Raw genomic sequence first — 25,898 nt, 5'->3', positions numbered from 1 at the left:
AACATCTTAGATCGACTTCGACTACTTAATGTTTTTATTTTGAAATTCATCCGTTGTAATACAAAAATGGATGTTAAAAAACCATTCTATGAAATATTTGAGTTCTGGTTTTAAGTGAATCATAGTAAACTAATTTTAACTTCTTTAGAAGAGTGAAATGCTTTGTTTGCATAGGTACTTTTGCCAACTACAGTTTTTTTTCTTTTTGTAGTTACCAAAACTGGCACAATATGCAATTCTGTTTGCTGTATGTTCCCATTATAAGTCTAACGTCACAACTAAAAACTTTTATTTCAACATTGCTAAGGTAAATGTTGTTGGTAAGGTAAAATTGATGTTATTTTTTTGTTACTATTCAAACTTCGGAAAAGATAAGACGTAAACACGTAAGAAACAGACGTACGAGTAGACATATAAATATTTTTATTACATTGTTAATGGATTAAAAAAAAAGATTTGTGAAAATTAAGGAAGAATGAATGATGATGAAGAGTTACAGCAAAAATGTCCGGAAATTATGTATGGCAAGAAGTGAGCTAAAAAGGTTTTTATTTTTATTTTCAGCACGCATTTTTTTAAAGTTTTGTTCATTTAATATAAATATGACATTTACACGGGCTTCAGAATACACCACGTTATGATACTAATAGTGGTTGTTTGAAAACATTCATTTAAAAATTTTCTTATTAAATAGCGCCATCTGTTGATGAAAACAGTGACAAATTTCAAAATTCGATGGGAATAAACAACTGGCTTCCCAAGCAGAATCCGTAGATTTCCTAGATCTCCTTCGGTTTTTCTTTACTTGATTTATCAAATCATCGGCTTATTTTTTGACATTTGGGAAATAATCCGCATCTTGAAATTCTTATTAATTAAAGTATTTCCATGTGACGTTTCAGATGTAGAGCTAAGTGATCAGATCTCGAGAAAGCTTTCTCGCAGTTCGCACACTTGAAAGGTCGGTCTCCGGTATGTTTTCTAAAGTGCCTGGTGAGCTCGTCAGAACGAGCAAATTTCCAATCACATCCACGCCACGAGCAGGCATAGGGCTTCTCGCCAGTATGTGTCCTCACATGAGCTTTCAAGTGTGAACTCTTTGTGTAAGTCTTTGTACACCCGGCATGGGAACACTGATGGTAGGTCACTTTTCTCTTCGATGGTCTTCTGCCTCGTCGTGCTTTCTTGAATATTGCAACAGTTGGTTCAACAGTATCGAAATCACTGTAATCAGCTGTTACAGATTCTGGAAAAGTCCTGTGGTAACACTGAAATCGTGAATCCACACTGCTTGACTCCGTGTTTCCGGACATGGAATTTTTGGATGTATCCTGAATGTTTGCTGAAGATGACGGTTCAAGGGTAACGTAGCTGTTGCCTGGCGTTATGAAAGTGGTCTGAAATTGAAAAAGAAAAAGCGAGAAATTAGTATACCAAGAACTATTTAAACGTCCGATATTTTTTGTAAGATTGTTAATAATATTACTATTTTTTTTTAAAGTTTATAACATCAACTATAATATTTAAGTATGATTCACCCTGACTTCCTCATGACGCTTTTCTAAGAGTTTCTTCTGTCTATGCTTGCTCCTGAGTACTCTAACAAAACTTAACAGGCTACATACCGAAGAGACAAGCGCTGAGAAAAAAGCATACAGGTGGCGAATACCTATACTTTTGCGTTAGAATGCGCAGAGGCGATGCACGCATGCTAATGCAAAAGTATGGGAATCTGCCTCTCCTGTGTCTCTTACTTACCGCTTTCTTCCTCAGTGTGTGGCCTGCCTTAAAGGAAATGGTTAGTTGGTAAAGTAGATTTATACAGTCGTCATTCTACGGTTATATTTCAGTGTCTCTGTCATATTTTTGTTTATTCTGAATGATTACTTCAAGAATGATGATTATATTAGTAACAGGAAGGAACAACATGCACTTTTCTGAGTGTGATTAATTTCAAATTTAAGTTTTTTTGCTTCATTCCAATAAAAATTATTGGAAAAAGATAGAATTGCGAGAATTTATGTAAGTGTTTCGAAATTATTTCATTTCGTAAAATCATGTAGAAACATGAAATTTTCTAACTAAATTCAAATTCTTTATTTTAGATTTTAGTTCTACTATAAGTGAAAAAGGTGTTTCTGTCAGATTATAAAATCTTCCATGAAACGAGAAAATAAAATAAAGAAATCTACAATTACAGCGCTTTTAGGAACTTATTCTTTAGTTTATAAGGAGTAATGGTGTATGTGATTCATAATATGCATTTTATAAAACATTGAATTAAATTTTAACTACAAGGAAAATGAAGAGAAAAAAAAGTATTTAAAATAAAAAAATAATTTTCTTTTTGTTGCAAAATGCAATTTTTTGTTCATTAATACACGACATTCTTAAAGAATAAACAGTTGAGAATTTAATTGAATTAAAATAAAACTAATAATGAAACGATTACAATGAAGTACCAAAATTCAATTAAACATAATAAAAGAAAACCATAAGCACATCATTCTAATTAGAAGTTAAGCTTTTTACCATACCGGGGCGCTAAAAGCGCTATGGCCAAAGTGTTGCCATTTTAACTCGCATTAATAAAGAAATTTGCCATCTTCTTTATGCTCTAGCATTAGAGTAAAAACTATAACTTCGTTAAAGTTGAATAATTAAACTTGATCTAACTTGGATCTCAAATTTTACTTTAAAAAAATTATTCTACGTTCAAAAGTAACGACTTGTGCAGTAAAGAGATTACAAAATTTATACTTTAGCATGAGTTTTTTTTTCTACACAGGAATGGTGTCGCATACCTTGAGTGATTTTTTTTAAAAGTAATAATGATTCAAATTAAGAAACTGTATTATTATTAAAAGAAAAAATAACGTTGTTCGAATTAAAGGAATCAGTGAAAATCTGAGGGTGGATGGAAGGATGAGAAAGTGAAAAAGCATGAGGCCGGGCATTGTAGAACAACATTTGTGTTTGTGTACGTCAAAAAGATTCTTTTTTTAGAAGAAAAAAAAACTCTTTTTTTTTCTTTCCTTTTTTGAAATTTTTTGTCTTAGAACAGGACATCCTTCTGAAACTAATACCAGTCGGCATTGAATAATCGTACGCTTACTCACATTATTTACCTGAATATACTAGAAAATGTTTTTCTTTTACTTTTAGTCTTCAATGCATAGGAGATGAAGCTTTTAAAAAGAAATTCAAAGCGAGATTTCTTTAAACGAAGAGCATTGCACAATACGAAAATATAGTCCATACACTGTAAGAATAGTTAATTTTGATGCGGGCGGGGGGGGGGTAATTGTGCTGAAGAATCATCATTGCTCCATTAACGATCTTTAGACATGTTTCTACATATCCCCTATTTTAACTAGATTGTTAAAAAAAAATCTGTCATCTTACTAGAAAATTTCTAGGAAAAAGATTCTATACACTTTTCTAGAAGCGTTACTACATTAAACTTAGTACTCATACTATGTTTTCTAAGTTAAATAAAGTAAATTTACTAGAAAAGTTTATGGAATCTCAGTTACCTGGAGATTTTTTAATAATACTTCAGGTTTTCATTCTTACAGTGAAATGAGTTTTCAGGTATATTAAAGAAATTTAAACTATAGAACAAAAATTAATTAAGTTTAATAAAAAAAAAACATGTAACCGTACTTATTATGACCTTCAATGCAGCTTATTTTTAGGATTATAAAGCAACATAATTTTTTTAAAAAATCTACTTAAAAAAAATTTATGATAAATATCTGTTTCAAAAGTTCTGATAACATGAATCTATTTGAAAAAAATTATTTAAGAATAAATGAAAGAAAAAATTAACACGATTATAAGAATGAAAACAATTAACACGAATCATTGGCTTTGAGTTTTCTAGATTTTGATCAAATTGCATATTTATAAAGATAACCTAAAATGATAGTAATAAATATCTATTTAAAAAGTTATAATAATAAAAACGAAATTAGTTAAGCGTTTTAAGAATTATTATAGACATAAAAATTTATACGAATTAATTTCTAAATTTTGCTAAGATAACATTTTTGTGAAAACATCATTCTTAGTTCATTCCATAAGAGTAATTATAAAATAAAACCCTTCTCTTTCCTTCTATCTTTAATACCTATCTTAACGTTAATGACTCAAAAAATAAAAATTGTTTTTTACCAGAAAAAAAAGTAAGTATAAAGCTTTTTAAATGCAAGAAAGTTCTACAAGAAAAATTAATTTCAAACGATGTATTTTTTCCTATTTTTAGCATATTAATTGATAAGATTTTATTTTTAAGTTTTATAACATGATATTTAAATTTATTTTAAGTCATTTTTATACAGAGTTTAATTCTCGTATTTGTTATTTATTTTCAAAATTAATATTAACACGTTTGGTTAATAATAATTACGTCCACTATGTCAAATTTCATTGAAATATCGTCTTCTCTGAAAAAGTATTTTATATACATTATTTAATCGTTTGGTTTATCCTGTCCTATCAAAATTATATAGGATATAGGATGAAATGTGCAAGCTGCATTTCAGATTGTTCTATTGGATTCTTAGAATAAATATTTTTTGATTATTTAAAATGGTAATAGTACATACATGATAGTTTGTTTTGTCATGATATTCTTGAAAGTTCCTTGTTTTAACGAATGTCGATGAAATATTAATATCTTCATCGAAATATTTTGGTGTTCCATCATCTAGTTCAGTCCATGTATAAGTTGAGTGAAATACACTTTCAAGATCATTTAGAACCTACAAATAAGAAAGTAAGCTAATAATTTTTGTCACATTTTAATAAAACTGTGCATAAAGATAATAGAAGTATAGGCGGCACTACAGCGTACAGCGGGGGTCCCTATTCCTGACGTCATCACGGAAAGTCAAGGGGTGCTTATTTCTGCCCGCCTATAAACCGGAAGTTGCTTATTTCTGCCCGTATACTTATTTCTGCCCGCCTGAAACTTCGTCTGCAGCGTCATGGGGAGCTTATTTCTTTTTTTCTTAAGCCTAATATATTTTTAGTTTCGGTTTCTGTTTTTAATTTAGTTTCGTTTTTTTAAATATTATTTAATTTATTAGTTTATTGAGGGTGGCAACACTTATTATTTTTAATATTAGCTTTTAAGGATGGCAACACTTAGAAACTTTGTTATTTGGGGAGATATTGTATATTATGAAGTTATGACGTCATCTCTAATTACATAACACATAACTGATATCATACTTTTACTCTAGTGGCGCCATCTATGTGAGAATTTTAGAAATAAAATAACTTTAAATCTATTCTAATATTTAAATCTGTTTTAATATTTTTATTAAATATAATTAAGGCTGAGGATCGAACTCACGCCATCAAAAAGCCTTCGTGGGTCAGTAGTTGGATATCATAACCACTGACCCACGAATGCTTGGTTAGATACGTGTTAATAAGTTAAACTTTTGTATTCCGAACACGTGTATAAATGAAAAAAGGATTTGATATCGATATCATCCTGCAGTTTAATCGATATATTTTTCACTTAACCTTTGACAGTTATTAAATATTTATTTCTGCACCTCTTAATGTTATTATAACTTTCTCTGAATGGCAACGGTACTGACCATACACGCGTTAATTATTACAAAATAAATAAATGATATCATACTTTCACTCTAGTGGCACCATCTATGTGGGAATAAAATAACTTTAAATCTATTTTATTATTTAATTTAAATATAATTATTGCTGAGGATTGAACTCATCATGTGGTGATAAGAGATAACGATAAATAGAGGTGGCGAGAGTAAAATTTTTCATTCATCATGGATCTTTTGAAGTTCAAACATCCCTTTACAGCTGTCCTCGCAGGTCCAACAGGTAGTGGTAAAAGTTATTTCATAAAAAATGTGATTGAAAACCAAATGATACAGCCTTTCCCCAAACATGCAGTATGGTGTTATGGCGTTTATCAAAAATTATATGATGAGATGCCTAATGTTGTTTTTCAAGAAGGACTTCCATCCGATTTGAATCAATATTCAGATGCATTAATTGTGATTGATGATCTCATGAGTGAATTGGGAAATGATCCTCAATTGACGAAATTATTTACAAAATTTTCCCACCATAAATCTCTTAGCATTATTTTTGTGGTTCAAAACATTTTTCATAAAGGAAAGGAAATGAGAGAAATATCCTTAAATGCTCATTATCTTGTATTATTTAAGAATCGAAGAGATCAATCGCAAATTACACATTTAGGACGTCAATTGTACCCTCGAAAAGTTAATTTTTTTCAAGAATGTTATGCTGATGCCACATCAAAATCTTATGGTTATTTACTCATTGATTTAAAGTGTGATACGGAAGAATCTTTACGCATGCGTACTGGTATGTTTCCTGGAGATACTTATTATGTGTACCAACCTCGATAACTTTATTTCAACTGTGAATTTCAAAGAAATTAGATGACAACTTTAACCATTGTTTTTGAAGGTTTTCAACTTTTATCAACACCTATAAATAGGACAAGCACTCGAAATTCAAATCATTTGAAAGTAAGATGTCTGTATGTAATGAGCGAACATTAGAGCTCATGAAATTGATCTCTAAAACTAAACATTGCAAGTCTCTTTTAAAAAAGTGTTCAAAAAGTGAAATAAAAACTTTGTATGAGTGTGTATTGAATGTATTGTGTGGTAATATACCACTCACGAAATCTCAGAAAAATAAATTAGCTCCTCATAAAGAAAGTTTAAGAAAACTTTCTAAGAAGAAATTGCCATTGTATAAGAAGAAAAAAATTCTTGTACAGAAAGGAGAAGGATTTTTATCATTTTTATTACCTGCAGCTATTTCTGTCATTAGTTCTTTAATTCATGGAGTACAGTAAGAAATTTGTGCTGGTTCCGGAGGATAGAGTGCAAGTAGCGGAACACTTATCACAATTGGATCAACAAATGAAGAATATTCTACAGAAAAAGGACTTAGCGGATGACGAGAAAGCAACTCTGTATTTACAAATATTGCAGAAGTATACGCACTTTTCAATTTCGAGACCGAATAAACCAGAACCTCAAACCGTTCAGGAGGAAATTACGAACATAGACGATTCTCCAGTAGAGTCTACAGAAGAGATCTCTTCAAATATCAAAAAAGAAACTGAAGACTTGGAGGGAAAAATTCTAACTGCTGTTCCAGTTCGATTTCAAGAAAAAGCTAAAGATATGTACCAATTCTTAAAAAATAATGAATCTCTCCTTTGGAACGCTAAAGGTGAAATTATTCATGAAGATAAAACTGTTCCTGGAAGTAATATAGTAAATCTTATCAATGACTTTTTGCGAAATAGAAAATCAGCTCCAGTGGGGAGAAATGTATTTTTGAAAACATTAAATGATATTCAATTTCCATCACATTTAGATGTAAATAAAAAATTGTATAGTAAAAATAAAATTGTTAAGAAACCTATGATGTATGCCCGCAGAAGTGCTTGGGTGAAACTTTGAATAAAATTTTATTTATTTTATTAAAATGTATTTTGTCTTTATTGATCATTTTTTTCACAGGTGAAAAAGTTTATATTATCAAGGAAAAATTTCACCCTTCATTAATTAATACAAAAAGTTTTAGAAAAATAGATAGAATTTTCTGAAAAACTGGAAATTTCCTTTTTGCAAAAACATAAATATTTTCTTAAAAGATAGAAAATTTTTTATAAAAATAAAAATATTTTCTGAAATATTAGAAAGTTTTGTTAAAAAGTTTGAAATATTTTTACGAAACTAGCAAATTTTTAACAAAAAGTAAAAATATTTTCTTAAAATAGAACATTTTTGTGTAAAAACATAATGTTTTCTTAAAAGGTAGAAACATTTTGTTAAAACGTTTGAAATATTTTTACAAAAATAAAAAAAATATTATCTTAAAAGAGAAATTTTTTGCAAAAACAAATATTTTCATAAAAGATAGAAAGTTTTCCTCAATAATAAAAATATTTTCTGAAAATTTTGTTAAAAGGAAATAAAAATTTTACACTTTTGCCTACATAACAATATTTAAATGTAAAATTTTATAATAATGACATGAGAGACACTAGATTTAGTTTCATTCCTTTTTTATTTTCTAAACACAAATCTTACACCATATTTTTTCTTTACAAATTGATACATCTGAAAATCATTTACATATAATTGATTTGAAATATGATACATAGAATAGCCTTGACAGCGTTTGAGTAAAAAGTAAATACAATATTGTCCACATACATTGGATGTAGGTGATTGAAACACTTTGGAATTCCATAGTACGTCCGTGTAGGAAGCGGTATTCACGTTGTAAAATCCGGGAGGTTTCCCATATGAGTCATAAAACTCTAACTGTCTTTGATCATTCACAAATAACGCTAGCCAGTGAGTTCCAGGTTGTGATGAGTCATCTGAAATCGTGATAGCACATGTGTTTTCTCGGAGACTCGGAAGCGTATCTCTTGAATATACGCCTTGAAAGTAAGGTGTTGTTATCTTATCTTGCGATAAAATGTAGAATAGTTGCAATCCATCCATTCTTCAATTTCCGAAATCGAATAAAATATTTCTTGACTTGTTAATTTCAATCAAATTTTCAAATTCGGCAAAAACGATAACGCATACTGTTTTTTCCAGTGATTTGGCAAATTTCAGTTCTAATCTCAAATTGCTATGCTTAATCAGATTTAAATGTTCTCCTGAACATAGATCTGGGGTGAGATTAAATCCAAATAATGTATTTCCGTTCCTGTAGTCTTCTCTGGAAATAAATATTCCTCTATCTTGACCCATTCGTTCCGTTCCATCAAATAAAGTTTGATAAGCACGAATGTATTGATTTTGTGAAAAGTTGAGTTCCAATGGATTATGGGGGACAGGTTGTCCATCTACATACACTCCAATAAAATTTAAATCAAAATGTTTAAAATCAAAAGGAGATTTTGTCAATGTTCCATGAAAAGCTTCATTATCTACACAACCAATAATAACCTTTTTAGGCATTTGACCCGAAAATATATTATCTTGAATAAAAGACATGCTCCCTTTAGGAATTAAATACACTTTGCATACGACTCGATTAATGGGGTATTTTGCACTTGTTTTCTCGAGTGCTTTAGCATGACCAAGAAGCACTCCAGGGTTCACACGAACTTTTCGAATGAATAAAGAGACATGATCCAATACTACTTTAAATCCTTCAGATCCTTGTAGACAAAATTCTGGTTTGCTTCTTATTAGTTTTATTTTCAAATCCACTAAATTGAGTAAAAGACGTTCTTGATGAAATAAATCTGAATGAATGCAGCCAATCATGTCCACTGTTGCGCTTTCTTTGAAAAAAGCAGTTCTTTTATTTAAACCATCCTCAGAATCTTTATAAAATAACTCAGCAGTTAATTGAGATGTTTTGCTATCATATCCATGGTTTAGGAGAGTTTCAATATAGGCCCTATAGGGATAGGTATTACTTGAATTGGAAACTGTACGATCGTTTAAAGACACATCTACTTGAGAAAATAATGAATGTAGAAATAAATTCACAGGTCCTATAACATCATCTTTAGTGATAGCTGTATTGTTCGTTTTTACTATTTTCGCTTTCACATACAATTGTGTTTGACTGAGATCTATGTAATCTTCTACACTTCCAGAGACATGAAACTCTACGGGAGCATTATCAAAAACGTTAGAAAGAGGATGAAATTGTATCCATTGACCATCTTGAATAACTGTTTGAGTTCCAGGTTAAGTAAAAAGTTCCAATTCCGATTTTACGCACTCAGGAGAATCTTTCAACAAAAATGCCATTTTATGGATCAAAAATGTCACGTCCACTCACTTTGCGTGCTTTAGATGAAATGAATCGTTTTTGCTTCTTACGCTTCCTTTTATAGTTTCCTTTCCCGACCATAGACTGCACTTTATCAATAGCTTTTCGTGCTAGATTTTTTCCACTTTCTTTAGTTCTTGTTTTGACGGCTTCCTCAAAGTTTTCTCCAGATAATACATCAGATGCTACTCGAGTTCCTGTTTTTAAAACTTCTTTTCCAATAGTTTTACCTCCTCTTACTAAAAAGGGTAGTGCTGCTCTAAATAATCGACGAAATATACCACCAAGTCCATAGCCCTTTTGGAAATTAACGCCTTTATAATAGGGCAAACCCGAGCCAATTTGACTCGCATAATGATCTTCGAATTTTTCAGCACAACAAACGTACGGTACACTCATCTTGACGTCTTCTCTTCAAATGAATGATTCAAAAAACGCATCGTACTATTTATAGTATTTGTCTCATGCGGAAATGTAAAACTATAATCACTTTACCACTTTCAAAAGGTACGAAATCACCTGAATTCAATCTGAACTCCACATGGATAGTTTGAAAGGAGTGTCTCGTTAAAGGTAAGTATTGAGGTCTATCATAATACTGGCTAATTGTTTCACCATCATATCCTTTTATTCGAACGATCCGCAGTAAAGGAGCTTGCGTATCTCCGACAATTTGTGGTAAAATTAAATCTGAGTAGACGTAAAAAACGGAAAAATTAGACCACGCGTCAGCCACAAATTCGCTTTTCTGGTTACCCGTAATGATTGCATCACGTTGAAATCCTAACAATTCACCTAACTTTTCTAAATGAAGGCTGCAACCTTGAACGGCGTTAATTTTAACTCGTTTCGTAGCTTTATTGTAATTTATTGTAAATCGACTAGGATTTTTAGGTAAAGCAAGTTGTATAGCTGATACAATATCGAACATTGATTCATAACAGCCCACATCAATTGTTTGCTTAACAGTCGATATGATATTACCGTTACTTATCTTGTAATGAAAATAATTGTTACTTTCATTTACGTTCAGCCAAGAATGCGGATAGATGATTTCAGATAGGCCTACTTCCCATTCCGCTTTTAGATTAACTGGTATCGGTAACTGCGTCTTAAAATGGGAAATTTTGTTGTTAGGAAAAAACTGCATGGAGCTATCAGAGGGTAACGTCACATAGAAAGACATTTTTGAGAATGAGTCTTCATAGGTTAAGTTTCACTATTTATACTTTTTGAATATCACTCACCCAGGCATTAAACTTTTCAGGATAACCTAGAAATTTAACAAAATATTCCGTGCTTCCTCCTTTCTTTCTCTTTTTGATAACTTTTTCTACGGGATAATAGACCGAGTTGACTACTTTTTGTAATTCTTCTCAAGAGTGGCGCTAGACTTAGCCCGACAGGGGGGCTAAGATAATTTTGAAAATAAGCAATAATTTTTAATATACGAAAAATAATTAATCTGACATAGACATATTTGTTCTGATAAAAAATTTATCATGATTCAAATATTAACAAAGAAAAAATATAAAAGTGATATCTAAATAAATAAACAATATATGCACATCCATCATAAGATTCTACAGTGTTCTCAATTAAATATTCTACTCAAACAATGCATCTCAAACAATAAAAAATTTATGCACAACTAGGAAGTACATCCTTTGTGCATCCGGAAGTTGTAATATATTGTGTGGTGGCAACTTTTTTTTAGTTTCGTTTTCTCATTTTATGATAATTTTAACTATTTTCGTGATTATTATTTTTTGCTTATTTCTGCCCTCATGAATATTCATATTTAGTTTTGGTTTTCATTTTATTATTACATTTTAGCAGTGGCAACGATTTTTTTTAGTTTAAATTTATTTTTCTGTTTAAAAGTTATATTAAAAGATTAATTAAAGGTTATATCTAATCACTAATTAGTCATGACGTTTAATTACTCAGGTCTCGTGGTGCCATCTATCGATCTTTTCCGATGATATTTAAGGACTTAGAAACTTCAAAATAACACGTGTTGATATCCTCCGATATTGCAAGTTCACGCAGCCCCCAGCATGTTGACCCACGCCCGAAAACAAGTTGTACTAGTAATATACCAACTGAAAAGGGGAAGCATAAAGGGATGAAGCAAAGTGATCAGGATTGAGGGGGTTGTTAGAACCCGGTTCGATCTCCAGTTGCTTTGACTTGTTCATAAGTGTTGTTGTGTGGAGTTGAGTTTCGTGAAATTATTCGTGTACAATTGTTAAAGATTTTCGTTTCTCATAGCTTTATTTAATATTGTTAGATTTAAACCGAATTTATTATATTGTTAACTCTCAATAGAATTTATTATATCGTTAGTATTACTGGTTCCAATGTATGTTATGAAGTAGTGACGTCATCTTTTATTACACAATAAATAGTGGTGTCATCTATTTGGGAATGTTAGAAATATAATAACCTTAAATCTATTTTAATATTTAAATCTGATTTCTGATTTATTAAATATAATTAAGAGTTCCTAATATTGAAGAGAAAATATTCTTGCTGTAATACAATTCGGAAAACTATTTAATACCTTTATAGGCATTACTATTTAATTTTATGAAAATTATTGCATACCATTATTTTTAACAATGTTTATGAGTGTTAATTTTAACTGTTAGAAATAAATTGTTATTAGAGAAAAAAAATCTGATAATTTCTAAAAAATTTTGAAATAGATTATGAATCGTTTACTTTCATCAGTTTATAGGAAACCTGAACAACCAGGTAGTTTTGGAGGTGTTGATGCAATTTATCATGCTGTAAAAGGTAAAGTGGCAAAAAGTAAAATTAAAAAATGGCTGGAAACTAAAGATTCCTATATTTTACATAAACCAGTAAAGCATAAATTTAAACGAAATAGAGTGATCGTCGGTGGAATAGATGAACAATTTCAAATTGATTTAGTAGATATGCAATCTTTAGCAAAATTTAATAATGGATATAAATATTTGTTAACGTGCATCGATTTTCAAGTAGGTGTCACTGTTCGAATTAGTAAATCAAAACTTACATTTGAGAAAGGATATGAAAATAATTGGACTCGAGAATTATTTATCATAGATAAAATAGTTCATCGAAATCCTGTAGTGTATAAATTGAAAGATTTAATGAATGAATCAATCGAAGGTACCTTTTATGCAGAGAAGAATTACAAAAAGTAGTCAACTCGGTCTATTATCCCGTAGAAAAAGTTATCAAAAAGAGAAAGAAAGGAGGAAGCACGGAATATTTTGTTAAATTTCTAGGTTATCCTGAAAAGTTTAATGCCTGGGTGAGTGATATTCAAAAAGTATAAATAGTGAAACTTAACCTATGAAGACTCATTCTCAAAAATGTCTTTCTATGTGACGTTACCCTCTGATAGCTCCATGCAGTTTTTTCCTAACAACAAAATTTCCCATTTTAAGACGCAGTTACCGATACCAGTTAATCTAAAAGCGGAATGGGAAGTAGGCCTATCTGAAATCATCTATCCGCATTCTTGGCTGAACGTAAATGAAAGTAACAATTATTTTCATTACAAGATAAGTAACGGTAATATCATATCGACTGTTAAGCAAACAATTGATGTGGGCTGTTATGAATCAATGTTCGATATTGTATCAGCTATACAACTTGCTTTACCTAAAAATCCTAGTCGATTTACAATAAATTACAATAAAGCTACGAAACGAGTTAAAATTAACGCCGTTCAAGGTTGCAGCCTTCATTTAGAAAAGTTAGGTGAATTGTTAGGATTTCAACGTGATGCAATCATTACGGGTAACCAGAAAAGCGAATTTGTGGCTGACGCGTGGTCTAATTTTTCCGTTTTTTACGTCTACTCAGATTTAATTTTACCACAAATTGTCGGAGATACGCAAGCTCCTTTACTGCGGATCGTTCGAATAAAAGGATATGATGGTGAAACAATTAGCCAGTATTATGATAGACCTCAATACTTACCTTTAACGAGACACTCCTTTCAAACTATCCATGTGGAGTTCAGATTGAATTCAGGTGATTTCGTACCTTTTGAAAGTGGTAAAGTGATTATAGTTTTACATTTCCGCATGAGACAAATACTATAAATAGTACGATGCGTTTTTTGAATCATTCATTTGAAGAGAAGACGTCAAGATGAGTGTACCGTACGTTTGTTGTGCTGAAAAATTCGAAGATCATTATGCGAGTCAAATTGGCTCGGGTTTGCCCTATTATAAAGGCGTTAATTTCCAAAAGGGCTATGGACTTGGTGGTATATTTCGTCGATTATTTAGAGCAGCACTACCCTTTTTAGTAAGAGGAGGTAAAACTATTGGAAAAGAAGTTTTAAAAACAGGAACTCGAGTAGCATCTGATGTATTATCTGGAGAAAACTTTGAGGAAGCCGTCAAAACAAGAACTAAAGAAAGTGGAAAAAATCTAGCACGAAAAGCTATTGATAAAGTGCAGTCTATGGTCGGGAAAGGAAACTATAAAAGGAAGCGTAAGAAGCAAAAACGATTCATTTCATCTAAAGCACGCAAAGTGAGTGGACGTGACATTTTTGATCCATAAAATGGCATTTTTGTTGAAAGATTCTCCTGAGTGCGTAAAATCGGAATTGGAACTTTTTACTTAACCTGGAACTCAAACAGTTATTCAAGATGGTCAATGGATACAATTTCATACTCTTTCTAACGTTTTTGATAATGCTCCCGTAGAGTTTCATGTCTCTGGAAGTGTAGAAGATTACATAGATCTCAGTCAAACACAATTGTATGTGAAAGCGAAAATAGTAAAAACGAACAATACAGCTATCACTAAAGATGATGTTATAGGACCTGTGAATTTATTTTTACATTCATTATTTTCTCAAGTAGATGTGTCTTTAAACGATCGTACAGTTTCCAATTCAAGTAATACCTATCCCTATAGGGCCTATATTGAAACTCTCCTAAACCATGGATATGATAGCAAAACATCTCAATTAACTGCTGAGTTATTTTATAAAGATTCTGAGGATGGTTTAAATAAAAGAACTGCTTTTTTCAAAGAAAGCGCAACAGTGGACATGATTGGCTGCATTCATTCAGATTTATTTCATCAAGAACGTCTTTTACTCAATTTAGTGGATTTGAAAATAAAACTAATAAGAAGCAAACCAGAATTTTGTCTACAAGGATCTGAAGGATTTAAAGTAGTATTGGATCATGTCTCTTTATTCATTCGAAAAGTTCGTGTGAACCCTGGAGTGCTTCTTGGTCATGCTAAAGCACTCGAGAAAACAAGTGCAAAATACCCCATTAATCGAGTCCTATGCAAAGTGTATTCAATTCCTAAAGGGAGCATGTCTTTTATTCAAGATAATATATTTTCGGGTCAAATGCCTAAAAAGGTTATTATTGGTTGTGTAGATAATGAAGCTTTTCATGGAACATTGACAAAATCTCCTTTTGATTTTAAACATTTTGATTTAAATTTTATTGGAGTGTATGTAGATGGACAACCTGTCCCCCATAATCCATTGGAACTCAACTTTTCACAAAATCAATACATTCGTGCTTATCAAACTTTATTTGATGGAACGGAACGAATGGGTCAAGATAGAGGAATATTTATTTCCAGAGAAGACTACAGGAACGGAAATACATTATTTGGATTTAATCTCTCCCCAGATCTATGTTCAGGAGAACATTTAAATCAGATTAAGCATAGCAATTTGAGATTAGAACTGAAATTTGCCAAATCACTGGAAAAAACAGTATGCGTTATCGTTTTTGCCGAATTTGCAAATTTGATTGAAATTAACAAGTCAAGAAATATTTTATTCGATTTCGGAAATTGAAGAATGGATGGATTGCAACTATTCTACATTTTATCGCAAGATAAGATAACAACACCTTACTTTCAAGGCGTATATTCAAGAGATACGCTTCCGAGTCTCCGAGAAAACACATGTGCTATCACGAATTCAGATGACTCATCACAACCTGGAACTCACTGGCTAGCGTTATTTGTGAATGATCAAAGACGGTTAGAGTTTTATGACTCATATGGGAAACCTCCCGGATTTTACAACGTGAATACCGCTTCCTACACGGACGTACTATGGAATTCCAAAGTGTTTCAATCACCTACATCCAATGTATGTGGACAATATTGTATTTACTTTTTACTCAAACGCTGTCAAGGCTATTCTATGTATCATATTTCAAATCAATTATATGTAAATGATTTTCAGATGTATCAATTTGTAAAGAAAAAATATGGTGTAAGATTTGTGTTTAGAAAATAAAAAAGGAATGAAACTAAATCTAGTGTCTCTCATGTCATTATTATAAAATTTTACATTTAAATATTGTTATGTAGGCAAAAGTGTAAAATTTTTATTTCTTTTTAACAAAATTTTCAGAAAATATTTTTATTATTGAGGAAAACTTTCTATCTTTTATGAAAATATTTGTTTTTGCAAAAAATTTTCTCTTTTAAGATAATATTTTTTTTATTTTTGTAAAAATATTTCAAACGTTTTAACAAAATGTTTCTACCTTTTAAGAAAACATTATGTTTTTACACAAAAATGTTCTATTTTAAGAAAATATTTTTACTTTTTGTTAAAAATTTGCTAGTTTCGTAAAAATATTTCAAACTTTTTAACAAAACTTTCTAATATTTCAGAAAATATTTTTATTTTTATAAAAAATTTTCTATCTTTTAAGAAAATATTTATGTTTTTGCAAAAAGGAAATTTCCAGTTTTTCAGAAAATTCTATCTATTTTTCTAAAACTTTTTGTATTAATTAATGAAGGGTGAAATTTTTCCTTGATAATATAAACTTTTTCACCTGTGAAAAAAATGATCAATAAAGACAAAATACATTTTAATAAAATAAATAAAATTTTATTCAAAGTTTCACCCAAGCACTTCTGCGGGCATACATCATAGGTTTCTTAACAATTTTATTTTTACTATACAATTTTTTATTTACATCTAAATGTGATGGAAATTGAATATCATTTAATGTTTTCAAAAATACATTTCTCCCCACTGGAGCTGATTTTCTATTTCGCAAAAAGTCATTGATAAGATTTACTATATTACTTCCAGGAACAGTTTTATCTTCATGAATAATTTCACCTTTAGCGTTCCAAAGGAGAGATTCATTATTTTTTAAGAATTGGTACATATCTTTAGCTTTTTCTTGAAATCGAACTGGAACAGCAGTTAGAATTTTTCCCTCCAAGTCTTCAGTTTCTTTTTTGATATTTGAAGAGATCTCTTCTGTAGACTCTACTGGAGAATCGTCTATGTTCGTAATTTCCTCCTGAACGGTTTGAGGTTCTGGTTTATTCGGTCTCGAAATTGAAAAGTGCGTATACTTCTGCAATATTTGTAAATACAGAGTTGCTTTCTCGTCATCCGCTAAGTCCTTTTTCTGTAGAATATTCTTCATTTGTTGATCCAATTGTGATAAGTGTTCCGCTACTTGCACTCTATCCTCCGGAACCAGCACAAATTTCTTACTGTACTCCATGAATTAAAGAACTAATGACAGAAATAGCTGCAGGTAATAAAAATGATAAAAATCCTTCTCCTTTCTGTACAAGAATTTTTTTCTTCTTATACAATGGCAATTTCTTCTTAGAAAGTTTTCTTAAACTTTCTTTATGAGGAGCTAATTTATTTTTCTGAGATTTCGTGAGTGGTATATTACCACACAATACATTCAATACACACTCACACAAAGTTTTTATTTCACTTTTTGAACACTTTTTTAAAAGAGACTTGCAATGTTTAGTTTTAGAGATCAATTTCATGATCTCTAATGTTCGCTCATTACATACAGACATCTTACTTTCAAATGATTTGAATTTCGAGGGCTTGTCCTATTTATAGGTGTTGATAAAAGTTGAAAACCTTCAAAAACAATGGTTAAAGTTGTCATCTAATTTCTTTGAAATTCACAGTTGAAATAAAGTTATCGAGGTTGGTACACATAATAAGTATCTCCAGGAAACATACCAGTACGCATGCGTAAAGATTCTTCCGTATCACACTTTAAATCAATGAGTAAATAACCATAAGATTTTGATGTGGCATCAGCATAACATTCTTGAAAAAAATTAACTTTTCGAGGGTACAATTGACGTCCTAAATGTGTAATTTGCGATTGATCTCTTCGATTCTTAAATAATACAAGATAATGAGCATTTAAGGATATTTCTCTCATTTCCTTTCCTTTATGAAAAATGTTTTGAACCACAAAAATAATGCTAAGAGATTTATGGTGGGAAAATTTTGTAAATAATTTCGTCAATTGAGGATCATTTCCCAATTCACTCATGAGATCATCAATCACAATTAATGCATCTGAATATTGATTCAAATCGGATGGAAGTCCTTCTTGAAAAACAACATTAGGCATCTCATCATATAATTTTTGATAAACGCCATAACACCATACTGCATGTTTGGGGAAAGGCTGTATCATTTGGTTTTCAATCACATTTTTTATGAAATAACTTTTACCACTACCTGTTGGACCTGCGAGGACAGCTGTAAAGGTATGTTTGAACTTCAAAAGATCCATGATGAATGAAAAATTTTACTCTCGCCACCTCTATTTATCCTTATCTCTTATCACCACATGATGAGTTCAATCCTCAGCAATAATTATATTTAAATTAAATAATAAAATAGATTTAAAGTTATTTTATTCCCACATAGATGGTGCCACTAGAGTGAAAGTATGATATCATTTATTTATTTTGTAATAATTAACGCGTGTATGGTCAGTACCGTTGCCATCCAGAGAAAGTTATAATAACATTAAGAGGTGCAGAAATAAATATTTAATAACTGTCAAAGGTTAAGTGAAAAATATATCGATTAAACTGCAGGATGATATCGATATCAAATCCTTTTTTCATTTATACACGTGTTCAGAATACAAAAGTTTAACTTATTAACACGTATCTAACCAAGCATTCGTGGGTCAGTGGTTATGATATCCAACTACTGACCCATGAAAGCTTTTTGATGGCGTGAGTTCGATCCTCAGCCTTAATTATATTTAATAAATAATATTAAAACAGATTTAAATATTAAAATAGATTTAAAGTTATTCTCACATAGATGGCGCCACTAGAGTAAAAGTATGATATCATTTATGTGTTATGTAATTAGAGATGACGTCATAACTTCATAATATACAATATCTCCCCAAATAACAAAGTTTCTAAGTGTTGCCATCCTTAAAAGCTAATATTAAAAATAATAAGTGTTGCCACCCTCAATAAACTAATAAATTAAATAATATTTAAAAAAACGAAACTAAATTAAAAACAGAAACCGAAACTAAAAATATATTAGGCTTAAGAAAAAAAGAAATAAGCTCCCCATGACGCTGCAGACGAAGTTTCAGGCGGGCAGAAATAAGTATACGGGCTGAAATAAGCAACTTCCGGTTTATAGGCGGGCAGAAATAAGCACACCTTGACTTTCCGTGATGACGTCAGGAATAGGGACCCCCCGCTGTACGCTGTAGTGCCGCCTATACTACTGATAATAATTTTAGTTTTTGCTTAAGTAGTTAGTAGTAGTTTATAATTTTTGTTTAAATATTTATTTGCAGTAAAAATGTAATATCTTTTACTATGCAGTAAAAATATAATGTATGTTTAAAATATTATAAACGTATTTTCATTGCATGGAGTTTCGAGATTTTTGTCACTTTAAAGGATTTTCCGAGGTAAAAATTCAAGATTACATTTTTTTTATATTTCCCTTGTTTAATATGATAAACGAGTGTTAAAATTAAAATGAAAAACTTTTTGTGCAGTGTTACGTTAATTATTAAGAATCAAAAAGAATGACACTGAATGCTATTTTGGAAATATTTTATGTTAGATAAATTTCATTTCGGAAATAAAAATTTATATGAAATTTAGAAATTAAAAATTTGATTGGGGCATTTTATATAGAATGATCAAACTACAATCAATAGGAAAGTAAAGTTATAAAAAATTGTAAATTGTATTTTATTATTCTTTAAGATTTTAACTTCTTTATATTAAGGTTTAATTTTCTGTTAGAAATATTTCAAGCATTGATAAAAGAATTATATTTACATGTAATAGAATAAATAATTTGTGTGTATGTGTCTATATACCGGAACCGTTGGTTCTAAAAATACGACATTCAGCATGAAGGTAAACAAATTGCTAAGCCCGATTTTCGAATTGTTAATTTTATTTTTTATCCAGCGACATTTGAAAAATGGAATTTTCTCATTGGTTTAGAGGAAACCATAAAAAGTAAACTATAAAAGATTCAGTTTTGTCAATAATTTTGAAGATAACATTCAATGTTTGCTAGCTTATAGCTCTATTAAAAAGGTTGCTTATTGCACGTTCTATAATAAAATTTTTTTATTCGTTATGCTAGGTTATCAGAATGATCAAGATAATCGGTGTAGCATAGCATTTCTAAGATTGCTTGAAATTACGTGTTAATTTTGTTAATAGCTATGCTTTTATATCGTATTACTATGAAACTAAATAATTTAAAATCAACGGTAATTGAAATAAAAAAAAAGTTTTGCACTGAAATTCGAAATTAACAAAGAAATGATAATAATTTTTTGAGGATAAATGTAAAACAAACGCCAATAATATTATTTACGCCAATGATAATTAATTTTAGTAATAGTTAGATAAATATTGAGATGGTAAAATAATAAGCTATGTACTAAAATTCAAAATTAATGGAGAAAAGGTTCTAGTTTGAAGAGTGCGTAAAAAATCAACGTATAATTGACGTCAGTAACGTTAATTAATGCTCTTAATAGGTAGTAATTGAAATAATTAAAAAGTAAACTATGTAAATAGCAAAAATAATGAAGAAAATGTGAATATTTGTTATGGAGAACCGTACAAAGTCGCCACACTATTATTGACAATAATGCATAATTTTGGTTGTTGGCATTACTGGCATCATGGAAGATACAGTTTAAATGTTCCAAATATACTCTTATCTAGGTATAAAGTATTTTATGAATAAAATTTCACGCCTATTACAGTTACATCAATACTGTAGATTTTTATGATCGATACTGAGGAAATGAGTGCTTATTACCCCTGGAAGATATAGGGACAAGGGAAAGTAGCTTGATTGGTAAATTTTAAATATCATGTGTTGCCTAGAGCAACAGCAATTTGCCAGATGATACCTAATAAATTTCATCTTTATTTTGATAGGATGAATGACTAAGTACGTGTTTTGCTTAGTCTAAAAACGTAAAGCATCCGAGAAGGGCAACGAATAATAATAAGACAAACTTTGGAATTATTTTAGCTTTATTTTTGTTTCGGTATTTGTCATTCAGTTTTGTGCATGATTTGTTGTGTTGTTCAGTACTGATTTATTGATTCTTTTTTTTTTTTTTTTTTTTTTTTTACCCCTTACGAAGAACAGGTTTTCAGCTAGTTGTTAAATAAAAAGTAATGACGTCACGCAAAAATAAAGAATCGAATCATTCGAAAATTCAACCGTCAAACGATTAACAATCGTTAATCGTAAAACGATAAACTTCTCAAAAGTTCAAGAACTTTGGAGTGGGCTCCAAGAGTTTCGAGTGGTGGAACTCACCCGAAATAAATAAAAATCAATATTTTCCATTTTAATTCTTTCAAAACATGTGCATTTATGAAGAACTTTTAAAATAGTTATATAATTCGAAAAAATTACGATTAGCATATGACAAAGACCAGTTTTATGCTTTGCGTAGAAATTCAAATTAGTAATTTAAAATCGTGACACAATTATTATTATTATTTTTTTTAGTGTTTGAAGGGAAACACAATAAGATACTTTTAGAGTTAATTATTTTATAGCACGCAAGTAGCAGAAAATTAGATGTCTAACTTTAAGACCAATCCCTATAAAAATTGTAAATGTTTGCAATACATTTATATTTTCTTTATATATATTATATATATTTTATAACCGTCGTTGAACAGCCGACCGAATATTCAGTTTACTACTACTTATCTTCAACTCTAAATCCTGTAATTTTGATCCCAATCCAGAAGAGAAGGGAACTTCTGGATCATGTATTGGCAGAAATTGCCTTCGAGGAAGACTTTTTGATGGAACTTACCCGCAATTGCGTTTCATGGAGAGGAACACCCCGAAGACCTCCCTCATCAGCCTGACGGCAAAGGACTCTAACCCATGATCCGTCTACCACTGAGGATATTTTAAGCCAGGACTGTGATCGGTGCGAGCGGGGTGCGTAATTCGTATCGACCGTCCATCGCTGGGATTCGAACCCGGTTCACCTCCCTGGATGGAGAACGCTCTATCCCTTGAGCCACCACGGCTCTCTCTCTATATATTTAGTCATTGTTTGTTTTCTTTGAGCTAGAATCAGTAGAGCTACTTCCGAATCACTTCAGCTCTTAAGATTTAAATATTCGTTTGTCTGCCGACTTTTCGAAGAATCTAGTTCACAGTTTCTTTAATTCTTAATTTACATAATCCATCATGCAACAATTTCTGTTTTCAATATTTGAAACAATATTCCATGTAGGACAAAATGAACGATCGCTGCTGACCACTGGGCGACTAATGGCAAATGGCGATTAAACAATCGCCACCAGATCGTCAGGTCGGAAATACTCCTCTTGTGCATATTATTATTTCGAATAACTATGGAGTTATTTTGAATGTTTTATTATATTCTAAGAAATACTTTTCTTTTTTTTTTTAATTTTCTTTTCTTTATTTTAGAAATTATTTTTGTAATGTTAACTATATTTTGTGAAATGTTCTAAAAGAATTGATTAACATTATTTATATCAACAATTTTTTAATGGTTTAGAATTTTTAATTCTAAAAAAAGAGGCCACATATTTTTAAAGGTGGCCACTGTTAAATAGAAAATGCTGCAAGTGGCCACTAATAATAGTTAGCAAAATTTCCTTCATTTGCCCAACAATTCTTCACGAAAATGAATATCAGTACTGATTAAAAATTTCACTTATCAAAATACTCGACTTACCAAATTCAGAAGCTTACATCGTGAGTATATTGTTCTTGAGTTGTTAGTGTGTGTATTGATTTTGTGTTTGAAATTGACAAAGTTACAATATTAAACTTCCCAGCGCTAAGGGGAAACTAAAAAACTGGTGAATTCGAAAGAAATTAAATTTGAAAAATCACCGATTTATCAATGTAATAAAAAAGAAAAACATTTCTAATAAAGAATCTCTGTTAAAGATTTCTGTTACAAATAATTTGAATGGTAAAAAGAAGTTGAATTTTGGAGAAAAATTTACTACCAGTTTCTTTTTTTCTCATCACTTATAAGATTAATATTATGTATTATGGCAAGGTCCATTTCGGCTGGGTATCACCGAAATGTATTTTGCGAAAAATATTTAAAAAGGGTTACGGAAAATAAAAAATTTAAAACATTTTAAGTGCTAGTAATGCTTAAAATCAGTTTTTTTGTTTATCTGTTGTATATTTTTCATTTTAAATGAATATTAAGTTTAATTATGAGTAATTTTTTCTTTTCTTATCTTATTAGCATAAAATTCGAGGAGGGATAGTAATTAATCTCTTTTAAAATTTAATCAACAGTTTTGTTATCATATTTTTTAAAAAAAACCACCATATAATTAATTGCTTAAAATAAAACAAAATCGAAAAAAATAAAATAAAACAAGTAGCCTGAAAATTCATCCAAAATGCCATTGCATTGATACTCAAACGACCTTGGAAATCCAGGTAGCAAATTAAGATAACTTGTATTTTTTCAATACTCCAAAGCAGATCCTATTCTATCAGACGACAGCGCAAATTGAAATGAAATTAGAAAATTGCTGTCAAATGCCTTTTTCAATCTTTGATAAATAATTTATGAGACTGCTATTCATCTGTTATTTTAATTCATCACATATTCGACGCACGTAAACCTGAACTTTTTTTAATCTCCAATAGAACTTGGGGGGATTATTTTTACTATTATTTTATTCTGAGGATTAAGTTTCAACAGTGTTTAGGAAGAAGTAAGACTTTCTTTCGTACCCTCAATAGAATTATCACATTTTATTAATTTCTTTTGCGTCTAATGATTGTGTATCACGCTATATTATCGAATGATATTTTTCGATTATGTTGACCAATTTGTCATATTAATGTCCATGAAATTGATAGTCGCCAGAAAGTCATTTGTGTTTTCTTCATTATCTTATTAAATTTTAATCGGGACAGCAACGATTTGTCAATTTTGTTTCTGGAAGTACAGAAATTGTTATGGGTCATTGCTCAAAATATTTGTTTGCTCAGCAATATTAAGAATATAACATTCGTTAGTTCAGCAGCACTTTGATTTACACTGAATAACAAATCTTTTGTTGCGTTTATACAAATAACTTGATCTTGCCTGATCCGGATGTGGTGATTTCGAAACTGAAATTAGTTTTGTTCCTAAAGCTACAGAATTTTTTTTCATTGACACTTTTAGCCTAATTTTTGCTTGAATATACAAGTTTAAAAGCATAATTTATATGTTTAATTACGAATATTTCTTCATTTTTTTTTTAAATACAATTAGCTGGTTAAAGGGAAAAGCATTATAAAAGCACAAATCAAGTTTAGAAATGGACATACTATAGTTTCGGCTCTCTAACGCTCTGAACAAGAACCTTCCTCAGTCTCTAAACACCAAAATGTTATTTCTAGCACTAAATATGAGTGTGCAAGACGTCAAATGACACTTCTCAGTGCAATTAGTAGTTAAGTGCTTAAGCACTGGGGATGGTTCTTGTTTCATTTCTTGTCACCATTTTTGAATTTTATTCACGTTGTTTTTCACATTAGTCTATAAAGCTCAAAACATACCCTATCCTTTTGTGAATTAACTGAGCTTTATAAATTTTAATTAAATTTACCCTAGAAACAAACGATTTTTATAATTGTCATAAATGACATTAATGTTTTAAACCAATTGCCAGATTTCTCATCTGTATTTCTGAAATCATTCAACATAGTTCGTTTTAAGTTTAATTTTGAAAGTTAACAATCAACAACTCATTTCAAATTGGTAATTTTAATATGGTATTTCATATGGTAATTTTAAATTTAGTTTTAATAGTTAACCTAAAGCAACTCAATTCATTCATTTTATTTTGCTGCATAATTTTTAATTTTTCTTTTTTCTTTTCGTATTATGATATTATAATAAGTTATTAGAATATTTAAAAGTGCCAATAAGTTATAGAGTAGTCCGGTAAGCCAGTAAGTTATAGAGTAGTAATTAATAAAATTTTTTAAGATTTAATATTAATGGCAGTTGTTGTAATTACTATTGTTGAGAATAAAGAATAGTCTGTTAGCATAAACACACATAAGAAACAACATGCAATCTCTATTAATATATCGAATAATGATTTAAACATTTTGTGAAAAAAAAAGACTATTTATTATTTATTCAATGATGTTTATACAATTAGTATTCATGCCATAAAATTGGCTATCATGCTGTGAGGCTCACTGTCTAAAATTAGCAACAGAAATGAAGAAACATAATTTTCATCTTAAATTATCATCACAAAAAAAGACATTTTCGTGATCTATAATTGAAGTTACGAACTCAATGAACAAAATGTCCTGTTCACGAGTTAATTTCTATTGTGATATCTGGTGTATTGGCTTATTGAATACATATTCCAGAATTTTTAACCACACAATTATAATGTCTTTGGGTTAGTCACCATTTTCAAAATCTTCACAATATTGATCGACAGCGGAAAAATATTTCATGAAGCACATTGAACACCATGTCCTGTCAATGTGTTAGGGTTTTTTGGCGTCAAAATCAGGAAAATCTCCACAATATTGACCACAGAGAAAATATTTTATGCAGCACATTAAACACAATGTCCTGTCAATGTGCTAAGCATTTTTTTAATGTCAAATTCGGGAAAATCTCCACAATATTGTCCGCAGAGAAAATATTTATGCAGCACATTAAACA

General features: G+C 30.3%; 1 protein-coding gene across 1 annotated transcript in view; it reads right to left on the bottom strand.

The window, feature by feature from the left end:
* Nucleotides 1–408: 408 nt before the first annotated feature.
* The window catches only part of LOC107456241 (uncharacterized), a 35,427-nt gene continuing 9,937 nt past the window's right edge, over nucleotides 409–25,898 (bottom strand). The window contains exons 2-3 of the mRNA XM_087158496.1: nucleotides 4,611–4,766; nucleotides 409–1,397 (exon numbers count right to left, since the gene is read on the bottom strand). Coding sequence (XP_087014622.1) covers nucleotides 876–1,397; nucleotides 4,611–4,766 — 678 coding nt within the window. The 3' untranslated portion in view covers nucleotides 409–875. The remainder of the gene's footprint in view (nucleotides 1,398–4,610; nucleotides 4,767–25,898) is intronic.

Source organism: Parasteatoda tepidariorum, chromosome 3 (genome assembly GCF_982258835.1).
Source record: "Parasteatoda tepidariorum strain Cologne lab strain chromosome 3, Ptep-v5.0, whole genome shotgun sequence".
NCBI lineage: Eukaryota > Metazoa > Arthropoda > Arachnida > Araneae > Theridiidae > Parasteatoda > Parasteatoda tepidariorum.
The sequence above is the reverse complement of the archived record's forward strand: the minus strand, read 5'-3'. Positions and strand labels throughout refer to the sequence as shown.